At 32.4% G+C, this 23,829-nt stretch overlaps 2 protein-coding genes across 8 annotated transcripts in view; one reads left to right on the top strand and one right to left on the bottom strand.

Annotated features, from left to right (window-relative positions):
• The window catches only part of LOC136039321 (golgin subfamily B member 1-like), a 283,865-nt gene extending 272,817 nt beyond the window's left edge, over positions 1 to 11,048 (top strand). For all 4 annotated transcript variants that reach the window (XM_065722941.1, XM_065722942.1, XM_065722940.1 and 1 more), the window contains 3 exons: positions 7,422 to 7,535; positions 8,785 to 9,051; positions 10,772 to 11,048. In XM_065722941.1, coding sequence (XP_065579013.1) covers positions 7,422 to 7,535; positions 8,785 to 9,051; positions 10,772 to 10,969 — 579 coding nt within the window. In that variant the 3' untranslated portion in view covers positions 10,970 to 11,048. The remainder of the gene's footprint in view (positions 1 to 7,421; positions 7,536 to 8,784; positions 9,052 to 10,771) is intronic.
• A 5,039-nt stretch (positions 11,049 to 16,087) lies between these two features.
• The window catches only part of LOC136039318 (TOM1-like protein 2), a 78,221-nt gene continuing 70,479 nt past the window's right edge, over positions 16,088 to 23,829 (bottom strand). For 2 of the 4 annotated variants that reach the window (XM_065722937.1, XM_065722938.1), the window contains one exon: positions 16,088 to 18,013. In XM_065722937.1, coding sequence (XP_065579009.1) covers positions 17,891 to 18,013 — 123 coding nt within the window. In that variant the 3' untranslated portion in view covers positions 16,088 to 17,890. Of the gene's footprint in view, positions 18,014 to 20,648; positions 20,700 to 23,829 lie in introns of all 4 variants that reach the window. The other 2 variants (XM_065722936.1, XM_065722934.1) reach the window with 2 other exon arrangements.

Here is a 23,829-nt window from a genome sequence, read left to right as displayed (position 1 = left end):
GTGGGGGCGCTTCGCGCCCCCCTCAAGCCCCCCCCGCGCGCGTAAGTCGTTACGCGCCATAATAGTTACGCGCTATTGTAGTTGTGTCCCTATGTCCCACCTGTGAATATAGATAGATATATATATATATATATATATATATATATATCTATATATATAAAAATAAGTTGTCTGTCTGTGGATGTGTGGATGGATGTGTCAGGTGACGTCACCTGAAAAAACTGGATTAGGTGACGTCAAAACTGAAAAAACTAAAAAAAGGCAAAAACTACAAAAAAAACTAAAAACTAATAAAAAAAATAAAAAAGCTAAAAAACTAAAAAAACTATAAAGGTAAAAACCAATAAAAAACTAAAAAAAAAACTGAAAAAACTAAAAAAAGGCAAAAACTACAAAAAAAACTAAAAACTAATAAAAAAAGTAAAAAAGCTAAAAAACTAAAAAAACTAAAAAAACTAAAAAAATGTAAAAAACTAAAAAAAATAAAAAATAAAAAAAAACTAAAAAAAAAGGAAAAAACTGAAAAATAAGCTAAAATAAAGGTAAAAACCAATAAAAAACTAAAAAAAAAAGGAAAAAACTAATAAATGACGACACTCAAAGAGAAAGCGACCAGGACAAAAAACTAAAAAAAAAGGCAAAAACTACAAAAAAACTAAAAACTAATAAAAAAAATAAAAAAGCTAAAAAACTAAAAAAACTAAAAAAAGGTAAAAAACTAAAAAAACTAAAAACTAAAAAAAAACTAAAAAAGGTAAAAACTAAAAGAACTAAAAAAGAAAAAAATAAATGACGACACTCAAAGAGAAAGCGACCAGGACAAAAGGAATGTTCGATTAGCAATCAACAAAGCACCGGGACACAGGGAGTATAAATGACGACCAGGACACAAGTAAAAAAAAAAAATTAACAAAACTAAAAAGAAGGTAAAAACTACAAAAAAACTAAAAAGAAAAAAAAACTAAAAACTAATAAAAAAACTAAAAAATCTAAAAATCTAAATAAACTAAAAAAGAAAAAAAAAGGAAAAAAATAAAGGAGAAAAACAAAACTAAAAAACGAATGTATATACAGACCGGTACACCGGGATACAAATGACGACCGGGACACAGGGAATATAAATAACGACCGGGACACAGGGACACAACTACAACGGGGACACCGGGGGAAACAGGGGGATATAAATGACGACCGGGACAAAAAAACTAAAAAGAAATAAAAACTAAAAACTAATAAAAAAAACTAAAAAATCTAAAAATCTAAATAAGCTAAAAAAGAAAAAAAAAGGAAAAAAATAAAGGAGAAAAACAAAACTAAAAAACGAATGTATATACAGACCGGGACACCGGGATACAAATGATGACCGGGACCCGGGACACAGGGAATATAAATGACGACCGGGACACAGGGACACAACTACAACGGGGACACCGGGGGAAACAGGGGGATAACCTGACAATCTATTTATATGCAAAGACAATGGGACAGCAAAGAATGTTGTATATTCGCAAGTTTTACGTAGTTAAAACCATATATATATATATATCTATATTCACAGGTGGGACATAGGGACACAACTACAATGGCGCGTAACTATTATGGCGCGTAACGACTTACGCGCGCGGGGGGGCTTGGGGGGGGCGCGAAGCGCCCCCACCAACTAGGTGTTGGGGTGGCGCGAAGCGCCACCCCAACAGCTAGTATATATATATATATATATATATATATATATATATATATATATATATATATATATATATATATATATATATATATATATATATATATATATATATATATATATATATATATATATATATATATATATATATATATATATATATATATATATATATATATATATATATATATATATATATATATATATATATATATATATATATATATATATATATATATATATATATATATATGGTTTTAACTACGTAAAACTTGCGAATATACAACATTCTTTGCTGTCCCATTGTCTTTGCATATAAATAGATTGTCAGGTTTACCGACTCTTGAACATGCAACATATAATGGTCCATGGGAAAACAATCTGTATTCAGATCTATACCTCATGATTCTAATGATTGCCCTTGAGCTTTGTTGATGGTGATTGCTAATCGACCATTCCCTGTCCCGGTGTCCCGGTCGTCATTTATATCCCCCTGTTTCCCCCGGTGTCCCCGTTGTAGTTGTGTCCCTGTGTCCCGGTCGTCATTTATATTCCCTGTGTCCCGGTCGTCATTTGTATCCCGGTGTACCGGTCTGTATATACATTCGTTTTTTAGTTTTGTTTTTCTCCTTTATTTTTTTCCTTTTTTTTTTCTTTTTTAGTTTATTTAGATTTTTAGATTTTTTAGTTTTTTTATTAGTTTTTAGTTTTTTTTCTTTTTAGTTTTTTTGTAGTTTTTACCTTCTTTTTAGTTTTGTTAGTTTTTTTTTTTACTTATGTCCTGGTCGTCATTTATACTCCCTGTGTCCCGGTGCTTTGTTGATTGCTAATCGAACATTCCTTTTGTCCTGGTCGCTTTCTCTTTGAGTTTCGTCATTTATTTTTTTCTTTTTTAGTTCTTTTAGTTTTTACCTTTTTTAGTTTTTTTTAGTTTTTTAGATGAAAATTTTTTTTAGTTTTTTCCTTTTTTTTAGTTTTTTTTTAATTTTTTATTTCTTTTAGTTTTTTACCTTTTTTTAGTTTTTTTAGTTTTTTTAGTTTTTTAGCTTTTTTACTTTTTTTATTATTTTTTAGTTTTTTTGTAGTTTTTGCCTTTTTTTAGTTTTTTCAGTTTTTTTTTTTTAGTTTTTTATTGGTTTTTACCTTTATTTTAGCTTATTTTTCAGTTTTTTCCTTTTTTTTAGTTTTTTTTAGTTTTTAGTTTTTTTAGTTTTTTACCTTTTTTAGTTTTTTTAGTTTTTTTAGTTTTTTAGCTTTTTTATTTTTTTTATTAGTTTTTAGTTTTTTTTTGTAGTTTTTGCCTTTTTTTAGTTTTTTAGCTTTTTTATTAGTTTTTAGTTTTTTTTGTAGTTTTTGCCTTTTTTTAGTTTTTTTAGTTTTTTAGCTTTTTTATTTTTTTATTAGTTTTTAGTTTTTTTGTAGTTTTTGCCTTTTTTTAGTTTTTTCAGTTTTGACGTCACCTGATCCAGTTTTTTCAGGTGACGTCACCTGATCCACGATCCACAGATCCACAGACAACTTATTTTTATATATATAGATAGTTTTTTTTTTTACTTATGTCCTGGTCGTCATTTATACTCCCTGTGTCCCGGTGCTTTGTTGATTGCTAATCGAACATTCCTTTTGTCCTGGTCGCTTTCTCTTTGAGTGTCGTCATTTATTTTTTTCTTTTTTAGTTCTTTTAGTTTTTACCTTTTTTAGTTTTTTTTTAGTTTTTTAGATGAAAATTTTGTTTAGTTTTTTCCTTTTTTTCTTTTTAGTTTTTTATTGGTTTTTACCTTTATTTTAGCTTATTTTTCAGTTTTTTCCTTTTTTTTAGTTTTTTTTTATTTTTTAGTTTTTTTAGTTTTTTACCTTTTTTTTAGTTTTTTTAGTTTTTTAGTTTTTTAGCTTTTTTACTTTTTTTATTAGTTTTTAGTTTTTTTTTGTAGTTTTTGCCTTTTTTTAGTTTTTTCAGTTTTTTTTTTAGTTTTTTATTGGTTTTTACCTTTATTATAGCTTATTTTTCAGTTTTTTCCTTTTTTTTAGCTTTTTTTAGTTTTTAGTTTTTTTTAGTTTTTTACCTTTTTTTAGTTTTTTTATTTTTTTTAGTTTTTTAGCTTTTTTATTTTTTTTTATTAGTTTTTAGTTTTTTTTGTAGTTGTTGCCTTTTTTTAGTTTTTTTAGTTTTTTAGCTTTTTTATTAGTTTTTAGTTTTTTTTGTAGTTTTTGCCTTTTTTTAGGTTTTTTAGTTTTTTAGCTTTTTTATTTTTTTTATTAGTCTTTAGTTTTTTTTTGTAGTTTTTGCCTTTTTTTTAGTTTTTTCAGTTTTGACGTCACCTGATCCAGTTTTTTCAGGTGACGTCACCTGATCCATCCACAGATCCACAGACAACTTATTTTTATATATATAGATAGATATATATATATACTAGCTGTTGGGGTGGCGCTTCGCGCCACCCCAACACCTAGTTGGTGGGGGCGCTTCGCGCCCCCCCCCAAGCCCCCCCGCGCGCGTAAGTCGTTACGCGCCATAATAGTTACGCGCCATTGTAGTTGTGTCCCTATGTCCCACCTGTGAATATAGATATATATATATATATATATATATATATATATATATATATATATATATATATATATATATATATATATATATATATATATATATATATATATATATATGGTTTTAACTACGTAAAACTTGCGAATATACAACATTCTTTGCTGTCCCATTGTCTTTGCATATAAATAGATTGTCAGGTTTACCGACTCTTGAACATGCAACATATAATGGTCCATGGGAAAACAATCTGTATTCAGATCTATACCTCATGATTCTAATGATTGCCCTTGAGCTTTGTTGATGGTGATTGCTAATCGACCATTCCCTGTCCCGGTGTCCCGGTCGTCATTTACATCCCCCTGTTTCCCCCGGTGTCCCCGTTGTAGTTGTGTCCCTGTGTCCCGGTCGTCATTTATATTCCCTGTGTCCCGGTCGTCATTTTTATCCCGGTGTCCCGGTCTGTATATACATTCGTTTTTTAGTTTTGTTTTTCTCCTTTATTTTTTTCCTTTTTTTTTCTTTTTTAGCTTATTTAGATTTTTAGATTTTTTAGTTTTTTTATTAGTTTTTAGTTTTTTTTTCTTTTTAGTTTTTTTGTCCCGGTCGTCATTTATATCCCCCTGTTTCCCCCGGTGTAGTTGTGTCCCTGTGTCCCGGTCGTCATTTATATTCCCTGTGTCCCGGTCGTCATTTGTATCCCGGTGTACCGGTCTGTATATACATTCGTTTTTTAGTTTTGTTTTTCTCCTTTATTTTTTTCCTTTTTTTTTCTTTTTTAGTTTATTTAGATTTTTAGATTTTTTAGTTTTTTTATTAGTTTTTAGTTTTTTTTTCTTTTTAGTTTTTTTGTAGTTTTTACCATCTTTTTAGTTTTGTTAATTTTTTTTTTACTTATGTCCTGGTCGTCATTTATACTCCCTGTGTCCCGGTGCTTTGTTGATTGCTAATCGAACATTCCTTTTGTCCTGGTCGCTTTCTCTTTGAGTGTCATCATTTATTTTTTTCTTTTTTAGTTCTTTTAGTTTTTACCTTTTTTAGTTTTTTTTTAGTTTTTTAGATGAAAATTTTTTTTAGTTTTTTCCTTTTTTTCTTTTTAGTTTTTTATTGGTTTTTACCTTTATTTTAGCTTATTTTTCAGTTTTTTCCTTTTTTTAGTTTTTTTTTATTTTTTATTTTTTTTAGTTTTTTACCTTTTTTTTAGTTTTTTTAGTTTTTTTAGTTTTTTAGCTTTTTTACTTTTTTATTAGTTTTTAGTTTTTTTTTGTAGTTTTTGCCTTTTTTTAGTTTTTTCAGTTTTTTTTTTTAGTTTTTTATTGGTTTTTACCTTTATTTTAGCTTATTTTTCAGTTTTTTCCTTTTTTTTAGTTTTTTTTAGTTTTTAGTTTTTTTAGTTTTTTACCTTTTTTTAGTTTTTTTAGTTTTTTAGCTTTTTTATTTTTTTATTAGTTTTTTGTAGTTTTTGCCTTTTTTTAGTTTTTTTAGTTTTTTAGCTTTTTTTATTAGTTTTTAGTTTTTTTTGTAGTTTTTGCCTTTTTTTAGTTTTTTTAGTTTTTTAGCTTTTTTATTTTTTTTATTAGTTTTTTTTGTAGTTTTTGCCTTTTTTTAGTTTTTTTCAGTTTTGACGTCACCTGATCCAGTTTTTTCAGGTGACGTCACCTGATCCATCCACAGACAGACAGACAACTTATTTTTATATATATAGATATATATATATATATATATATATATATATATATATATATATATATATATATATATATATATATATATATATAGATAGATATATATCGACCTTTTGTTTCTTTTAATTGTTTAGGTGGTGGGACAAAAACTTCTTCTTTTACCTCGGCTTGTCTTTTGTCATTATGAAAGGAATGTCGCTGAACTTTCGCTTCTTTTAATTGTTCAGGTGGTGGGACAAAAACTTATTCTTTTGCCTCAGATTGCCTTTTGTCATTATTAAAAATATGTCGCCGAATCTTTGTTTCTACTAATTGTTCAGGTGGTGGGACAAAACTCATTTTTTTCCAACGATTTATTAAGTCTAGTTTTTGATTTTCAAAGGTTTGGTAGACATTGATGACCTTATCCATGTCAAAATCCCAAACCCAATCATCATCTCTATCATTTTCAAATTTGACACGTTTTGATTCTCGCTGTCCAGGTTGATTTTCATTGACTCGCTCACGTTTCTGGTGTCGCATGTTTTCTACCCTCGTGTCCCTTTGCTTTTCATTTTTGACTTAGTCACATGCTCGGTGTCGCATGTCTTCTAACCGGGTGTGCCTGCACTTCATTTTCATTTTGGACAAGCCGCTGCTGTTCTTCTAACCGCGTGAGTATTTCCTCTTCATTTCCATTTTTGGCTCGCGTTAGAAACTCAACAGTCATATTTATGCTGTGCATGACATCATATAAGAAATGCTTATATGATGTACTAACATAGTACATGACGTCATTTACATAAACAACATTAAGGCTCTTAACGAATTTTCTCAGACCTCGGTAGATCGCTTTTTTATTTGGAAGCGAAACTTCAACGTTATTATCACCCTACTGCCTGTTTCCGAATCTTGATTTCCAATACGTATTATTATTGATGTTAAATTTATTTAAAACATAGTTTTTGCTTGATGCATATTATATCTGCCATATATTATCTTCATAGCGTTAAGATACCTCTATTATAATCCACTCCATATCATACAACCGCGCCATAGTACTCGCAACTAAATGCTGAGAATCAGGCGCATTTGTAAGTTCTCTTATCACGATTCCTTGCACCAAATCTTATTAATTCAACATAGAGCCACCGGTCGGAAACCTTAAAACAGCTATGTGTTGCGATCTGATGATCTAAAATATGAACAACGATAGGAAACTTCAATCGCATTTGAACATGGCCATCACCATTGTTCAGGTACACCTTTGGTCTTAGAAAAACGACGATTCCACCGTAGTTGGTTCGTAGTCGGACGATTCCACTGAGCCAACTCAAATGGCATTACATTACAACAAAGAGCAAGGAAAACTTATCATTTGCGAAAAATTGCCACAAAAAGCTGTTTGTAACTTTTGAAAATGCTTCATAACTTTTTCTGAACACGAATTATAATGCACCCTTTGCTGAAATTTTTATAATATAGTATAGTTATTTCTCTTTTTATGTATTCCTTTTTATTTTCAATTTTGCAGGATGCTGTGATAAAAGACCTTGAAAAGACCTTGAATAATACGAGCGGTGAAAATGGTAAGCTGAAAAAGGAATTAGAAAGCGTACGAATAGCACTTGGAAAATCATTGCAAGAGGTAAGACTGAACAATTGTTTAAATCAGAACTGTTTCTTTCTGCGGTATAGAGTTGCTGGTATTGGTAATATTTGCTGTGATTGACGAACTTTTCCGGGACGTATTGGCTATATTTTTCAAAAGGAGAGTATTTGGTATTTTACTCTCAACTGAGGTCCATATCCCACCCACTTGAACTGAGCATACTCAATCGACTGATTTTATCTGTGCTCATCAGTCTTCAGTCACCTTTGGTAAAGAGTGTATCGGCTTCATCTACGATCCTTTGATAAATAGAGTCAACACTTTTTCTTAAGCTCACTTTGATTGAAAGCACGATATAACCGTTCTAAGACAATAACCTAAAACGTCGATATAACCGTATATGCTATTCTACCTATTTTATAAATAGGGTTTGGTTTATCTTTATGACTGGACAAATGACAGAAATTGATTATATTTGCACTTCGAAAAAAGCTAAGGTGGATCATGATGTGCTCGGTTCTACAAAATCATTACAGAAATTATTTTAAAATAGCATCTGATTAGTCTCAGTGACCCGCTACTAGAGCGAGGTGCTGAGATAATTCTGACACTTTTGTAGCAAGCACCATTTTAACCCCTCACACTATGGAATAAAAACACCTATACACATTTTAACCCTCACCTCCCTATCTCTAAAAATTCCCGCGGGTGATCTTAGTTCAAACACAAGTGGTCCCCACATATCTCTGGTAAAACGCATACAAAGCTCGGGCTTGAACACGTAGTCAATCCAAGATTCTTTTACATATTTCTAAGGTTCAATATTTAATAAAAAGACAAAAAACGACGAAGCTATTGAAGAGCCTGTTTATCTATTTTTTAGGGCAAATTGTTCTGAGTACCCGGCTGACTGACCGTATTTCAAACAGTAGGTTGTACGAAAAATGTGGTTCGATCTCGCTATCTTGGGCTATAATGAAAGAAAGATTGAGATGGCTAGGCCACATTCTGCGGATGAAGGATGACAGGTTGCCGGAGATTGTCCTTTTTGGCCAATCATCTGGGGCTACACGAAAAGCAGGTCGTCCTCGTCTGGGTTGGGAGAATGTCATAGATAAAGATTTAAAGAAAATGGGAGCTTCCTGGGAGGGTGTAAAGAGGGAGGCCTTGAATAGATTAGGTTGGAGGAGGAGCGTGCGTAGCTGTGTTGGCCTCAGACGGCTTGGTGCTGCAGTGAGTTATTAGTAGTAGTAATTTTTTCATCTTATAGTCTTTCATGTTACAGGCTACAGTCGTTAAACAGACGCTTGAAAAACGTCGATCAGTTGGTAGATCTTCATCATTTTCCGGCATTCGATCTCCAAGAGACCGACCACGTAGTATCAGATTCGAACCCAAAACTATTGAAGAACGAGTATTAGAAAAGAAGTCACTGACAGATGAAGAAGTAGCACCACCTAGTGATTTCAAAGTGACGCGGCGTGTAGGTGACGACGGGCTTGTGGTTGCGTGGATACCACCGCCAGATTTTGATGCTATATGCGGTTACATTGTAGGTTTTTTTTTCATTTTACTATATTGTAAACGTATTCAATCTGTTGGAACCCTCGTATACATTCTGGAAAACTAATAGGTATTACCATCATTTTATTAAGATATCAGTTATACATGAAGCCTTATGTATAGCTGGAACTTTAATGCTTGATTTAATCTAGATGAATAGTGCTGGGAAAAGAGAAAATTAACCATTAGCATAATGGCACCCAGGAAGAAATATACACAGTCGTTTACTGATTTTAAGAAAAGAGAAAGGCGAATGGTACATTTTACAAAAAATGTCAGATCTTATAGGTGGAGCTTAAAGATTTTGAAGTCCCCCTCATAGTTCGCTTTTACCGTCAATATAGTTTGTTGGTTATAGTACGCACATTATAATCGTTCTAACATATTTTTCTTTTTTGGAGGGGGGCGGGCTTTTTATTAGGAAAACGATTTTTTTACGCCCATATGCTTATGTATGGGGTTTTAACATGTTTTCCTCAACCCTTTTTGCGAATTTGGGAAGGGGGAGGGAATAGCGGTTGTAGAGAGGCAAGGTCACTCCCTTTTTATGTGTAATATTTACTATAGCTACTATTTTTGTAATTTGAATTTTGAGGTAGTATTTAATTTCAGTGTTAGTGAGCTTATAAACATGCAGTGTATTTTAAATTCCAAAACAAATTTCTTTTCTGTTCTTTCTATTTTTCTTTACCAACTCTACTAACTAAGAGTTAAATCGTATTATAGACAATCCTAAGAAAAAGAGGAAAGAAGTGCTTTACACATAGATACTCCAACAAACATTCATTTGAACGAGGGCGTAGTATCCCAAATCATCTATTGTTGATCAGAGCAATAAAAATAGCATACTACCCATAACAGAGAACATTGTAGCTAATGAGAAAACAAGGAAGAAATTATAACAAATAATTACATGCAATCAAAATACCTCGGAATATATAACTGGTCTTGGTGCTGTTTGAATAAAACTGGGTTTGACATTTTGAATTGGGTTTCGACATTTGATTTAATACGTTTTCAACGTGGAAATGAATTAGCGTTCCTTCCTTTTCAAACAGTTCGTGATAACGAACTGTAGTAAGGAGCGACCCGGTTCAATAGTAAACGACACTTTAAAAAACGGAATTTTCATGCTAAAAGATACATCAAAAGAATTGGATTTTCATGCTGATTTTAAATATATAAGTTTCATCAAATTTAGTCTTTGTTATCAAAAGTTACGAGCCTGAGAAAATTTGCCTCATTTTGGAAAATAGGGAGAAACACCCCCTAAAAGTCATAGAATCTGAAAGAAAATCACACCATCGCATTAAGCGTATCAGAGAACCCTATAGAAAAATTTCTCCTATCTACAAAAATGTGGAATTTCGTATTTTTTTGCCAGAAGACAGATCACGGGTGGGTGTTTATTTGTTTTTTAATCTACAGAGCAAAGAGTATAGGTAATGTATTACTCTTAAATTTATGCTCTTAATATGGATACCTTCAAATAAGTAACCCATACTCTTTGCTACCCACTCTTAATCTGCTCATGTATAAACTCTATGTTTATGTAAATTCCTTTTTGTTTGCTTCGTGTAAAATTCGTGTAATACTCTTTGCTACCGGCTCTTACTCTGCTCATGTATAAACTCTATGTTTATGTAAATTCCTTTTTGTTTGCTTCGTGTAAAATTTTTTATTTTTACATGTTTCAAATTCATTTTCAGATATGTGCCAACGGAGAAGAAATACAGCGCGTCCGAAGTGCGGACCGGACAAAAGCCGTGTTGTATAATTTACCAACAGGATCTGACGTAAATTTAACAATACAATCCATCACAAAAGAAGGCTCTTTTTCAAAGTCAGCGGACACTTTTTTCAATCCTGATGTATTTAACGAAGTTGATAGTAACAAACGATGTTAAATGTCTCTATTACTCCACATTGTATTGTATTATTATATATTTAATTACTTACGGCTTAATAATAAAATTTTAAATCGCAGCATCTTTTTTTGGCTACTTTCATTTAACAAGAAAAAAATTATATTCGCATTTCACCAGGTCATAGTTAAATAAGTGTGAAACTTTGATGTACTCTAATGGTCATCAAACAAGTGTATATAAATGTATCCAGTATTGAATTACTCTATATACTATGGTCATATAAGTTGTCATTATCTTGATGATTACTTATACCCTGTGAAGCAAGGGGATCTTCCATAAAACTGGTCTAAGTCACCCTCATTCCAAGAAAAATTGGAATGTCGTGGACTAAATGTGCACTTTCTGACAAAAACATATTTTTACCAGCCTTTCTTAGCTTTCAGGGATCTCACATTGATTTTTTTTTTCATTTCCGACTTAGTGTAAGACTGGTGGAATTAGTAGAATGCTGTATATAGTCTTCAAGCCAAATGTCGCCAAACAAGCTATTGCCTTCTATCCAGGAATAAGGTAGATTAACTCCTTAACATCCATGATAAGTAACGAAAAATGTAAATAAAAGAAACCCCAAAATAATGCATCTTTTACGTTGAAAACGGTCGCATAGTTGCTGTTGACCAATTTAGACCGTATGAGCACCCGATAAATGGGAGATTTTTGGCACTCTAAACTGACCTGGAAGGACAAAATTAAAACTGTTAGCGTCCCTTATAGCTTTAGCGTTTTACAGGAGAACTATATACATTCAAAACAAGTATAATATAAATAAAAAAAAAAAAAATCAATAAAGTTGAAAATTAGTCATTAGAATAAAGTTCATTTAGATTCAGTCTGAAATATTCTAATAGTAGTTAGATTCTTTTGCTTTGAAATTATTTTTATTAGTTTATTCCTAAAATTTGGACCAATTGCTGCCTCGAAAGACCGGGCTTCGGTTCTATGAAAATCCTATACTGAGCCAATCATTGAGAAAGGGAAAAGAAACAAAAATATTTGGGCAATTTGAAAAATTTAGAGTTACAAATCCAAGTTCACGAACACTAAAGTGCTTGATTTTCTTTCGTAGGCGCAGTATATATTTCTCACACCCTATCTGCGTATTTAGCAAAGCTGTGAATATTCTGCTTGTCCTATAAGCTACTCGTGGCATGTACTTACTTGTACTTGTAACGGGATCAGACAAGGACGCCTCACCCGGCATCTAGAAGACTACGTATGGTTGACTCCCATTTGTCGCAATCTTGTGCCAACTCTTCAGTAAACCAGAGCCTGCAGCTCTCCCACTTTCTGCCAAATCTTCGAAATCCGCCAATGGGGCTGAGGTCGTTTTTGGCAGTTACCCACCAAATCTTCGATTGACTGCCAGGTCGCCTGCGCCAATCTGGCAACGGGGCAGCTAAAAGCACTTGCTTTATGATACGGTCATTGGGTCTTCTAAGGACATGGCTAAGTCAACACAGTCTTCTCTGTTTGACAATCTTGGCGGCGGGTTCGATTTTACAGCAGTGGTGGCGCATTAATTCTTATTAAATTAGTTCTGTTTAGAACTAATTTAAGAAAGAAGCAAGGTTTTTATGGGGGAATATGTTAATATAACTAATTACAGATGGCCGTTATTACCAAATCATGTAACATGAATTGACCATGTTCAAGAATCTGGAAACTCAGTATCGCCATATAGATTTTGCTCATTTTAGGAAGGACAAGGAGGAGAGGAAGCATGGCTAACTACATCTCTGGAGGATCAAAAGTAAAACATTCTTAACTTTTGTAAGAATGTGATATTTCGTCCAAAAGTACTTTCTTGCTCCCTCTCCTTCAGAATACCAGCGGCACACTCATCCTTGAAGCATTTCTATTGAAATCCCTGCTTATTAGTCCCCTTTTTCTGCATTATTATCACCTTTTAGCTATCTTTTGTTGCTTATTTGCATGTCAAAAGATGAAACTTATTCCTTAACTTAAAGAATCTATCTATAATGCAAGAATTATTTTGCTCTCATTACTAGGTCTTATTCCTCTAAAAAATAGGCATTATCTAAAGAATCTTGTAAAGCCATTAGAATCAAACAGTTCATTGTAACGAACTGTCAATGAGGAGCGACTCGGCTCAATAGTAACCAGAACTCTAAAAAACGGCATTTTGACACCGTTAGATATATCAAAAGAATTAGATGGTGACAAACTGTCAGTGAGGAGCGACCTGGCTCAATAGTAATCGAAACTCTAAAAAATGGCATTTTGACACCATTAGATATATCAAAACAAGTGAGTTTTCGTGATGATTTTAAATTTATAAGTTTAGTCTTACCCATAAAAGGTCCAGGACCTTAGGGAATTCGCCTGATTTTAGAAAAAAGGGAGAAAATCCCAAAAATCTTAATGAAAATCACACCATCAGATCGAACGTATCAGTAAACCGTACTATAGAGATTTCAAGCTCCTATCTGCAAAAATATGGAAATTCGTACTTTTTGCCAGAAGGAAGATCACGGATGTGTGTTTATTTATTTTTTTTAAGTTTTTCCCCAGGGGTGATCGTATCAACCCAGTTGGCCTAGAACATTTGGAGAGGGCTCATCCTAACGAAATTAAAAGTTCTAATGCTCTTTTTCAGGGACCGAAAACTTGGAGGGGAACTAGGCCCCCTTCCACGCCACTTTTTCCCCAAAATCGTCTGATCAAAATTCTGAAATTTCTATTTTGTTCAGTATAGTTGAAAGGCCTAATAGCTATGTCCTTGGAAATGACATGACATAAAGTTTGTCCATCGTTACATACAGTATGTGTTATTGGGAGGTATGCATACATCTTTTGGGTGGGGAAGGAAGGACGAATTTTTTGCTGGGAGTCTTTGCACGGAGAGAATTTTCAGGGGAGGGAATTTTCCAGGGGATGAACTTTTCAGGAAAAATTGTGTACTGGGGGAATTTCCCAGAATTTCAGTACAAAATTTCTTTATATGTCCTGCTTTCTCTTTACTGAATCGATTTTATGCGTGGAGGTGTTAAGGGTAACTTCCCGGGGTAAATTTTCACCAGGATTGAATTTTCCAGAGGACATTTCCGTGGAGAAGTGGATTTTTCTGTGGAGGTGGAGTCAGATTTCCGGGTATTATTCAGAAAGATCAAAATCAAATAAAAAAACAAGTTTTTTTTAACTGAAAGTAAGGATTAATATTAAAACTTGAAACGAAGAGGAATTATTACGCATGCGAGGGGATTGCCCCCGCCTCAACACCTCGCTCTTTACGCTAAATTTAAAATTTTGTCCCAATTCTTTAAAAACGACTCCTTAAACACAAGGGCTGTTTAAACAGAACAATAAGCAAATTTTGTTAGATATACTAAAAAACTTTAGAATGAAGAACGATGTGTTGAGGAGGGGCAACCCCCCTCGTACACGTAATAATTTCTGTTCGTTTTAAGTTGTAATATTAATCTTTACTTTCAGTTGGAAAAAATTTGCTGTTTTTTTTATTTTATCATTAGAAAAGTCAAGAACAAATAATGTTAATGTTGAAGAAAGTTAAATTTATCAAAATAAAACAAGTACTTGAATCATGGAAAAGTACTAAAAATTCACAAAATCACGTTTTTATTTTCAAGGGGGAGGGGGTTCCTCTCCTACATATACTTACCTCCACCAATAGTCTTTATTCGGAAACAATAGCTTCTTGAATATATATCACCAAAAAACATACTAGTTTGGCACTTACCTTCGTCTGGTTTCTCCATGACATCCTTCGTACGTGAATGTTCATTTGCCCAATCAATCATACCCATAAAAACAATGAGTACAATTCAGAAAGGAACCATGTTCAAGGGGTTCAATGATTCTATTGTGATCACTTATGTATTTAAGGTGTATTCTGCTAAGAGGTTTTGCCGTATTAACTATTTACGTACCCATTTCAGGGTACTGACCTTATTTTTGTGAAATTTCTTTAAATTTATGCAAAGTTAAATAGTTATCGATGTGTGGGTGTAAACCTCGGGTTTATTTTCTGGATGGCTAATATGGCTTCAGTAAGGTTTTGTCTTTTAGTAAAACGTTGAATTTTATTGAGACGTCGCTTTTAAATATTTCGCAAATTTTTAGCAAAATCTTAGTCAAGAAAAATACCTGGCTAATCCAGCACACACATCTTACTTCTAACAACATATTGCTTGTTTTTTCACGGTCTGAAGACGAGATATGGTGCTAAGAGAAACGGTAATAATTTCTATATGCTTCAATATATTGCTCCTGGTATCACTTCTAACTAGTCTACGAGTGCAAACCTGCTGAAAAAGCCTAGCGAACATTTTATATTTTGTGATCCTTTCTGCATATTCATCACGCAACTTCTTTTTATTTCTAAAAATAAAAACCCCTACCCCCGTCTCGCAGAGTTAAGGTGAGCTTAATTCCTTTCAGTTGAGCTGATGCAATACGCAGTAGCGGTTTTTAAAAACTTCAGAAGTGACTAGAGCAAGAGCGCAAGTAACCAAGAAAGAAAAAGAAAAAAGGAAAGTGTAGGTAACAGTTACTTTAGGTAAACATTCTACATTTTGGAAGGTATTAAGGGTTAGAGCTGCTTTCAATACCAAAATTTACTTTGGATCCTTGATTAAATAAATTAATTCTCTCAGTCCAAGTTGTTATTTTCTGATCAATCTGATCTGATTATGGAATTTACTTTTAACGAATACTCATCTTTTATTGACTTGTTTGTTTTTTGTTAATGTGTAAGAACAAAAACAATCCACAGAGTATTTCTGCAAGCCAAAGCATATTCAGGAAATTGAGGCAAGCATATGAGTGAAAATTGACGAATATACCAGACTGGCAGACAATTTTTCCTGACCGACATTAAAAGTGGTAAAAACAATGGCAAAAATTGGAAAATTGCAGTAAAATTTGAGAAGTTATCGCAGTAAAATTCTACAAAAAGAAAATTTGATTTTTTCTTGTTCTTCCAATATATCAATTTTGGTCAGAAAAATGACCCAGTCGGAAGAATCGACGAAATGTTTTGAAAATCGATGAAGCAAAATTTATTTTGGCTAGTGACGCTTCTTGAACACACTGAATAGCAAGTAATACGAGCAATCAACATTTAAATTCTGAATTTAATCTCTCTAAAAATATAACAGGGAATACAGAAATCCCAAAAATATTTAACACACATTAGTATGTATATATACAGACCGGTTGCTCGGTTCTTGGACAATAAAATTTCTTTTTTTTTCTTTCTCTTTTTGATCTGTAACACTACTGATGTATTTTCACTTCCTCTTCTAGTTTTTTTCTCGGACAAATTTCGAAAAAGACCTGGTTTCCTTGCCAAGATCACCGTTCCAGAAATAGTTAGAGCAGAAGATTTTCTAAATATTCTTTTTTGCAGGGAGGACATACAAGGTACGATTTGGGAGTAATTTTGAAAATAGCAAGAAATCATTGTTGTCCGCAAGGATACATCTTCAGTCTCTCTTTTGTTTTCTTTTTTTGTAGAAGGGGGGAGAGAAATGATAGGGATATAAATTTTGGAGCATATGTGGACCTAAATAGTTTTCATTCATAAAATGTATTAAAATGACCTAATTTAAAAAAACATTGAAGTAATTGAACAGAAACTATTTTCCAAAACTATTTTCCACTAGTTTTTCCTTTTAAGTATGGATAATGTATATTTTTGGAAATTGGCTTTGAAATAGACACTTTCCTATTCAATTCTAGAATATTTCTGTTAAGTAGGTGGGAAATTAGATTTTTGATTGTTTATGAATGTATAAAATAAAAATATTTTAAACTAAAAAAAAATTAATTCAAAGATGGCTTTAAAACAAAAGTCGGGGTATTTCATTTGACGTCTGAAAGGCTAAAAAATGAATTAAGAAATTGTTGAAAAGATTAAAATACGGCAAATAATATGGTAATTTAACATGAGAGTCTGCATCTTAAATTAGCATGATGTAAAATCAGATACAAAATTTATATATTCAAAAGCAGTATAGGATTATTTTGAAAGGCTACTTAAAATAAGTGTATTACCATGATTACGTCTTAAAACAATTTACATTGTTTTAATCGCAAAAAAAAGGAAAGGCAAACAAATAAACAGTACTTTAGGTAACGTGAGTTACCTGATAAATGGACATAACACAACAGACATTACAAAACTCAATTATATACCCCCCCCTCCAAAAATGCAAACGGTGGCTTTTTACATTTGAAAACTTGACATCTAGGCACACAGAAAAGTAAGGCTTCTGCGACAATTTTTGAAAATTAACAAAACAAAGTGTGCTACCGCTTTCATAAAGACGTATTTGGATATCCCAAGCAGACTATATTTTTAGTGAAGTTGAACTGAGAGTTAAACAAAAAAACCATTTCGCATGGAGTGGGAGGAGTAGGAGGGGCTCAAAAATCATAAATGAAAATCGAAAACCAATTCCACAAAAAGCATCCATAAATTCCAATTTACTGGGAATGTATAGTTTTTGCGGCAAAGGCCAAGATACAGAACGAAGATGTACATTTTCGAAGTCAAGCGGAGCTCTAGTTCATGGAAAATCCAAAATACAAGTTATTACGAAGAAAAGGACTTCAGCCTACCAAACAAAATAGAAGCCAAGATAAAAAATGGAGAGGTATAGAAAAAAGATAATGTACATTTAAGAAAATTCTAAGATGTTTTAGAATCTCTCAAAGAAATATTTAAACGTTTATTTCATTTCAAAATCGTCACGACTAGTTCATAAATCATTTATTCAAAGTGGCAAGAACTTCGACACTTTGAATTTCAAACTATTCGATAAAAGCTAAAACAAAATTTAAATAGGAATAAACTATGAATAAACTATGAATAAGATACATCCAAAAAGTAGATACTTTTACAGTAGGAACGGTTCATTAAAGACCAGCATTTTCATCTGGTTGATTTGGCAATTTTCCAGGAACAAAATCGGAATTGCTCGATCTTGAATGCATGTAGGCTGTCATTTCCGAACTGACTTGGCTTGCCCCAGTGCCTTCCTGGAAATTAATCAATTAATAAACTGAAATAAAGAATACCTGATTTTTTAAAGACAAAATAGGGCTAAACTATTCCTTATTTCTGATTTTGTTATTTTTTCCAAATTTTCTGGCAAAATACATTGCAAAAACACAAAAAGACCTACAACAATGCATATAAATTGTTCAATTGACCCAAGACAGAATCAATGTATCTCGAAATTATTTTGGATCGGCCTATCGCCAATAATTAGCAATTATCTAAATTAAAATTTCACAATTTGAGGTAGATAAAAGCATAATGATTAGATTTCACTCGGGAAAGAACAATTTTTAAAGTTTTAACGTCCAATGTATCTCTGGTCTCATGAAATAATTGAACTTCCGTAACCAAGCGAGAATGGCGAGGAAAAGACCGACTAGCAGGATGAAGTGTGCGTGTAAGTCTAATGTGATCAGTTAACAAAATAAAATCAATCATAATAAAACAAAATGAAATAGATATAATCTAGATTTTCTTCTAGTTTAGCATTTTAGCTTTTCCCCTTCTTCTCCAGGAGATCACAAGAAAATACCGTAATATACATATATCTCAATTCTTGGTTGCTCAAGATTTTTTTCAACCCACTATATATTCGGTGTCATTGACCTAAAATTCGACACCTCGAACCATTCATTAACAAGGCGTTTATTAATTCCCTGAGATCAGGTTTAACGATTTTCAATTGCACATCCAAGGAGAAATTATATATGCTTATGGAAACCCGAAAAACCGATTTTTTCCAAGAAATAAACTATCTAGAAGTTCGACAAGGTATGGTGAAATTTTTCTCTATATTATTGGTAAGTTTCCGTAACACTAAGAAAATCGTTTAATCTATGACTTAATGCTATAGAATGCTGTAGCAAGTAAGTTTAGGATACTAGTAAAACTTTTTATATATGTTGCAAGAATTTTTTCGCAGCGAATTCATATGCAACATATAACTTTTAGCACTTTACAAATCATCTAATGACCGCACAGCCAGGGGTTGACAAATAGAGACAACAATGGAATCTGCTTCACTTAGGGAGGGAATGGAATAAATTAATCATATAGTAAGATTAATTTGTTTAGCCAGTTTAATGAAGCTCCATTAGTCAAAAATAGTCAGATATGATATCCTATGCGAGAGCGCGATGCTTCATGATGTTCTCTGATGAAGATAATTCTGGACCACAGTTGCCTCCACTGAGAGAGAGACAAACTTGGAACTTCGATGAGTCTGTTCCCAATTCTTCCCAAAAGAAGTCATGATCCTTGTCATCTACAACAGCACATTAGCATTAAACCATTATTCTCTTTCGCTAATTTCCAATGGTTGGTGTTAAGTTTGTTACTAGGAATACCTCAAAACCTTTCAAACTTAAATAACTAATTCACGAATATTTTTTGCTTTTAAACAATTTTACCAATGAAAACCCCTTTTTCACATCTGTATGTCATTCTAAAATGACACATAAAGTCTACACAAATACTCACTTTAGCAAATATTTTTTGGCTACTTCTGATTTAATCATTTATATTAATGTACAGTATCATAAGTTTCAGAAGCATCCTGATACCAATGGAACAACTTCATGATTTTGTTCCATATTCTTTTCGCAATTATGGCCCAAAAAAACAAGCTTTTTTCCTATTTAAGCCTGATGTGGGCTATATAATATTTATTGGCACAGATAACATGACAGTCATAAGCCTTTAAATGTCTATATGTTACCTTTAATATTATTTTAGCACAGAATGAATTTTTCACTTGATTCAGTAGATTGCTCTATTCTTACAGTAGGTGAGCAAATAGCCCATTGCTTTTCCTTTAAATACTTCATAAAATCTTCCCGTGGACGATTAATACATGTATTTTGGCTGCTTTTGCACAGATCGGACAAATTTTTTTTTTTTTTGTTGGTGGCTCAATCTGGGTATTCTCCCTGGATATGGTCATGCCTCAGACCCTAAACTTTTTAGGACAATTACTCTGCCCTAGTTGAGCATAAGCATATGTTGCCCCTGAAAAATACTCTACCATTATTTTTACTGCCTATGTTCTGCCTCTAAGTAGCTTAAAGTTACTCCTCCGAGCCTGATTTTTTTTTTTTTGGTGGACTTACTCCACCCTAGATGAGGATGTCGATGCAGTTGAGTGTTACCCCAGTAAACACACAACTGTTATTATTTGTTTTTGCCTCTACAGTACCTCTAAACCATTGAGTATTACTTATTTTCTACTCGGGATCATTATTCTAACGGACTGGACTTACTCCGACCACGTAGAAGGCAAGAGTATCCAAATGTTGATCTAAACACACTACAGTTGCTGTTTTTTATAATAATTTGACTAAATAATATGACTAATTAGTCAAAATTAGTTAACGATAGGCACTATAAAGCATGCATATCTGACATGCGGGATATAGGTTGCAAAGCTAAGAAAGTGCAAAGGAATAAGAAAATGCCATTGTTCCCAGCTCAGCTTAAAAAAAAGGTAGTGGAACACAGGGTAGTAAATCATAATGGTTAAGAATGTTAAAAAGCGGCTTAGTGTCACAAGGGTAAGCATTATGAAATTAGGTGTGTGTGTTAAAACCACATCATCCGAGTGATACTAAATAATACCTCTTTACCAAGCCACGTCTCAATCTCCTTAGCATCTTCATCGGAGGGAATCTGTGAAGGATTTAAATTTTTATAGATACAACAGTACACTTAATTGAGAATTCGAACGAATTGTTTTAATACCACAGTTAACTTGAGATGTTACAGCTTGGATATGATTTTTGAGTTATTAGAATTTGTTTTATACAATACTTATATAAGATTTGGTGGTGATTTGTACAAGCAAATAGTGGGACTTCCCATGGGGGGGGGGGGAATGCCAGCCCATTTATAGCTGACTTGTTGAATTCGAACGAATTGTTTTAATACCACAGTTAACTTGAGATGTTACAGCTTGGATATGATTTTTGAGTTATTATAATTTGTTTTATACAATACTTATATAAGATTTGGTGGTGATTTGTACAAGCAAATAGTGGGACTTCCCATAGGGGGGGGAATGCCAGCCCATTTATAGCTGACTTGTTTTTAAGTCAACTAGAATATAAATATATGATGGATAAGAATAATCCAAATAATTTAAAACATCTTTTGTCAAATAATAAAAGATATTTAGATGATATTTTGGTCTTAAATTGTAAGGATTTCATTGATATTTCTAAAAATATATATCCATCAGAGCTTACTCTTGAACCTAGTCATGGCGCTGGTCATGAAGATCATTTCTTAGATTTAAATGTTAATATTTGTGATAATAATAAATTAAGTTTTAAAATGTATAATAAAACGGATGATTTTGATTTTGAAGTGATTAGTTTCCCATTCCCTGAAAGTAATATACACTCAAATATCACATATTCTGCGTTTTTCTCACAGTTACTTCGTTATGCAAGGATTTGTAGTAATTATATTGATTTTAAAAATAGACTTAAGCCAAAAATTGATATCAAGAGGTTTTTCTGCAAATAAATTAACTTTGCAATTTAAACAATTTAGTTTTCATTATAACGAACTTTTAAATAAATATCAAAAGAATTATCTGGAAATACTTAAAGAAATTGTCAACTAATTTCGGAGGTTCGACAAATGATGATGCAGCGCCATTTATTTTGAATTGTGTTTCTAATAGAGCAGATTTTTTTAAAAAATAGCCACATGGTAAAGATGAATTCTATAATTGTTTAGTTCATTAAATTTTTTTTTTTTTTGCAATGTGTTAATATTTGTGATTCGGCAAATTTTATCATATTTAGTTTACCTATTGTTGCTAAAAAGAGGGATAAATTAACAGGATAAGCTTGTTTTGGTGTTACCTGGTTGTTTTACATTTGCTGTTTTTTTCATAGGCATGTATTTTGGGGGTGATACCTGACACGGGGATGCCATGGATATTCTGTGGTAGCCACAACACTTGGCTGGGTAGAGAATTTAAAGTGGCGAAACCCTATAGGCCAGTGTATTCTCCTGATGAGCCCTTGTGTTGGGTTGTTGCATCTGAATTATTTGTCTTTATTATTTTTTCTATTGTTTGGTAAATGACGACTTACACTTATTGACGACATGACTGGCTATCCATGGATTATTCTTTATGGTTGATTGTGTTTGGCTATGCTGTTTGACCTATGTGATTGTATGGATGAGTAGGGTTAAGGCCTCATTCAAGTGCTGGTCTATATTAATCACTAATTTAGGAAAACAGTCTTCCTTTTCTCCTTCTGTCTATCTTTTTTTTTTTTTTATGTGTTTGTGCTGTTGTATTGGTGATTTCTTTTTTCATGAAATATATATATATATATATATATATATATATATATATATATATATATATATATATATATATATATATATATATATATAATATATATATATATATATATATATATATATATATATATATATATATATATATATATATATATATATATATATATATATATATATATATATGAGATGAATTTGTCTGACTGTGTGCTAGACATACGTCCTTAGATGTGTAATAAGCAGAATATCGTAACCCAATCATATAATCATAAGCAGAATATAGAGTGAAACCTTGAGCTCAAAAACCACGTGGAAATATCTTCCCAATTTTACAAGAGCATGAGTCAGATGTTTAAGTTCTTCTTTTAAACGTTTATTGTTCGTAGATTTAAAATAAGAAGCACTGTAAAAGTAGTAGTATGGAGCAAATAATAGAGCTTTGCTTCGGCATATTGCCGAATAGTTTAGGCACTAGTTTACAAATAGTATATAATAGTTTAGGTGATAAAATAGTCCCTACTACGTCCTTACTACGTCCCCTACAAATAGTTTAGGCACTCTTTGAGCAGGACGCACACTCTTTCTCCTATGAGATAAATATACCCACAATTAATGCGACAAGGGGTGGTGAATGCACACAGGGATCATTGCCACTGTTTTCACGTCATTGAACAAAGAGGCGAGATACGACCTTTCATGAAGATAGAAGTTTTAATCAGGGGTATCAATACTGTTATCTGATACCAACCCAAGAATATAAATAAAGATTTAAATCATTAGAATATACATTTATGAAAAAAAACCTACTGGAATCGAGATTCTACCTCATCTAAAACTAAGGATAAAATTAAAAAAAAAGCAGAAAAAGGGCAGATTACATAAAACAATGGGAAATCATTTTGAGAATCAGAATAATCTTGATAATTCAGAAAAAAGGGGAGTAGGGAGGAATTAAACATCAACAAACCCTCCCATGATCACACAATATAACCTAGCGATTAATGGAAATCAAATATTTAAGCTTCAAACTGAGGCGTCACGCATTAGACTTGTAAAAAATATTGGCTCCAAATTTAAGTGAGAAAGGTTTATAATTCAATGTTTAAAAATATTATGTGCCGTTGCTTGGTCATTCTTAAATTAACAATTGAGAAGTGCCTTCGTCACCAAACCCCGTAAGTCCTCAGTTTTATAGATTATGATCAACCATTTGATTCGGCTGATAGAAAAGATTTAGCGAGGGACCTATCCTTGCATAATATAACAGATAAATACATTAAAATGATTAGCGCTATGTACGAGAGCAATGCTGTTGCGGCTAAGGTAGGAAATGAGGTTACTAGCTGGTTTCGTATTAAATCAAGAGTTAAGCAGGGTTGCGTCCTATACTCATCTGTATGGATCATTTTTATGGACTTTGTCCTAAGGCGCGCAAAAAAAGGCAATGAGAGAATAAAATGGAAAGTAAAATTATCCTAGA

Source organism: Artemia franciscana, chromosome 19, assembly GCF_032884065.1.
Source record: "Artemia franciscana chromosome 19, ASM3288406v1, whole genome shotgun sequence".
Taxonomy (NCBI): Eukaryota; Metazoa; Arthropoda; class Branchiopoda; order Anostraca; family Artemiidae; genus Artemia; species Artemia franciscana.
Note: the sequence above shows the minus strand (reverse complement) of the source record. Positions and strands in the feature narration are given on the sequence as shown.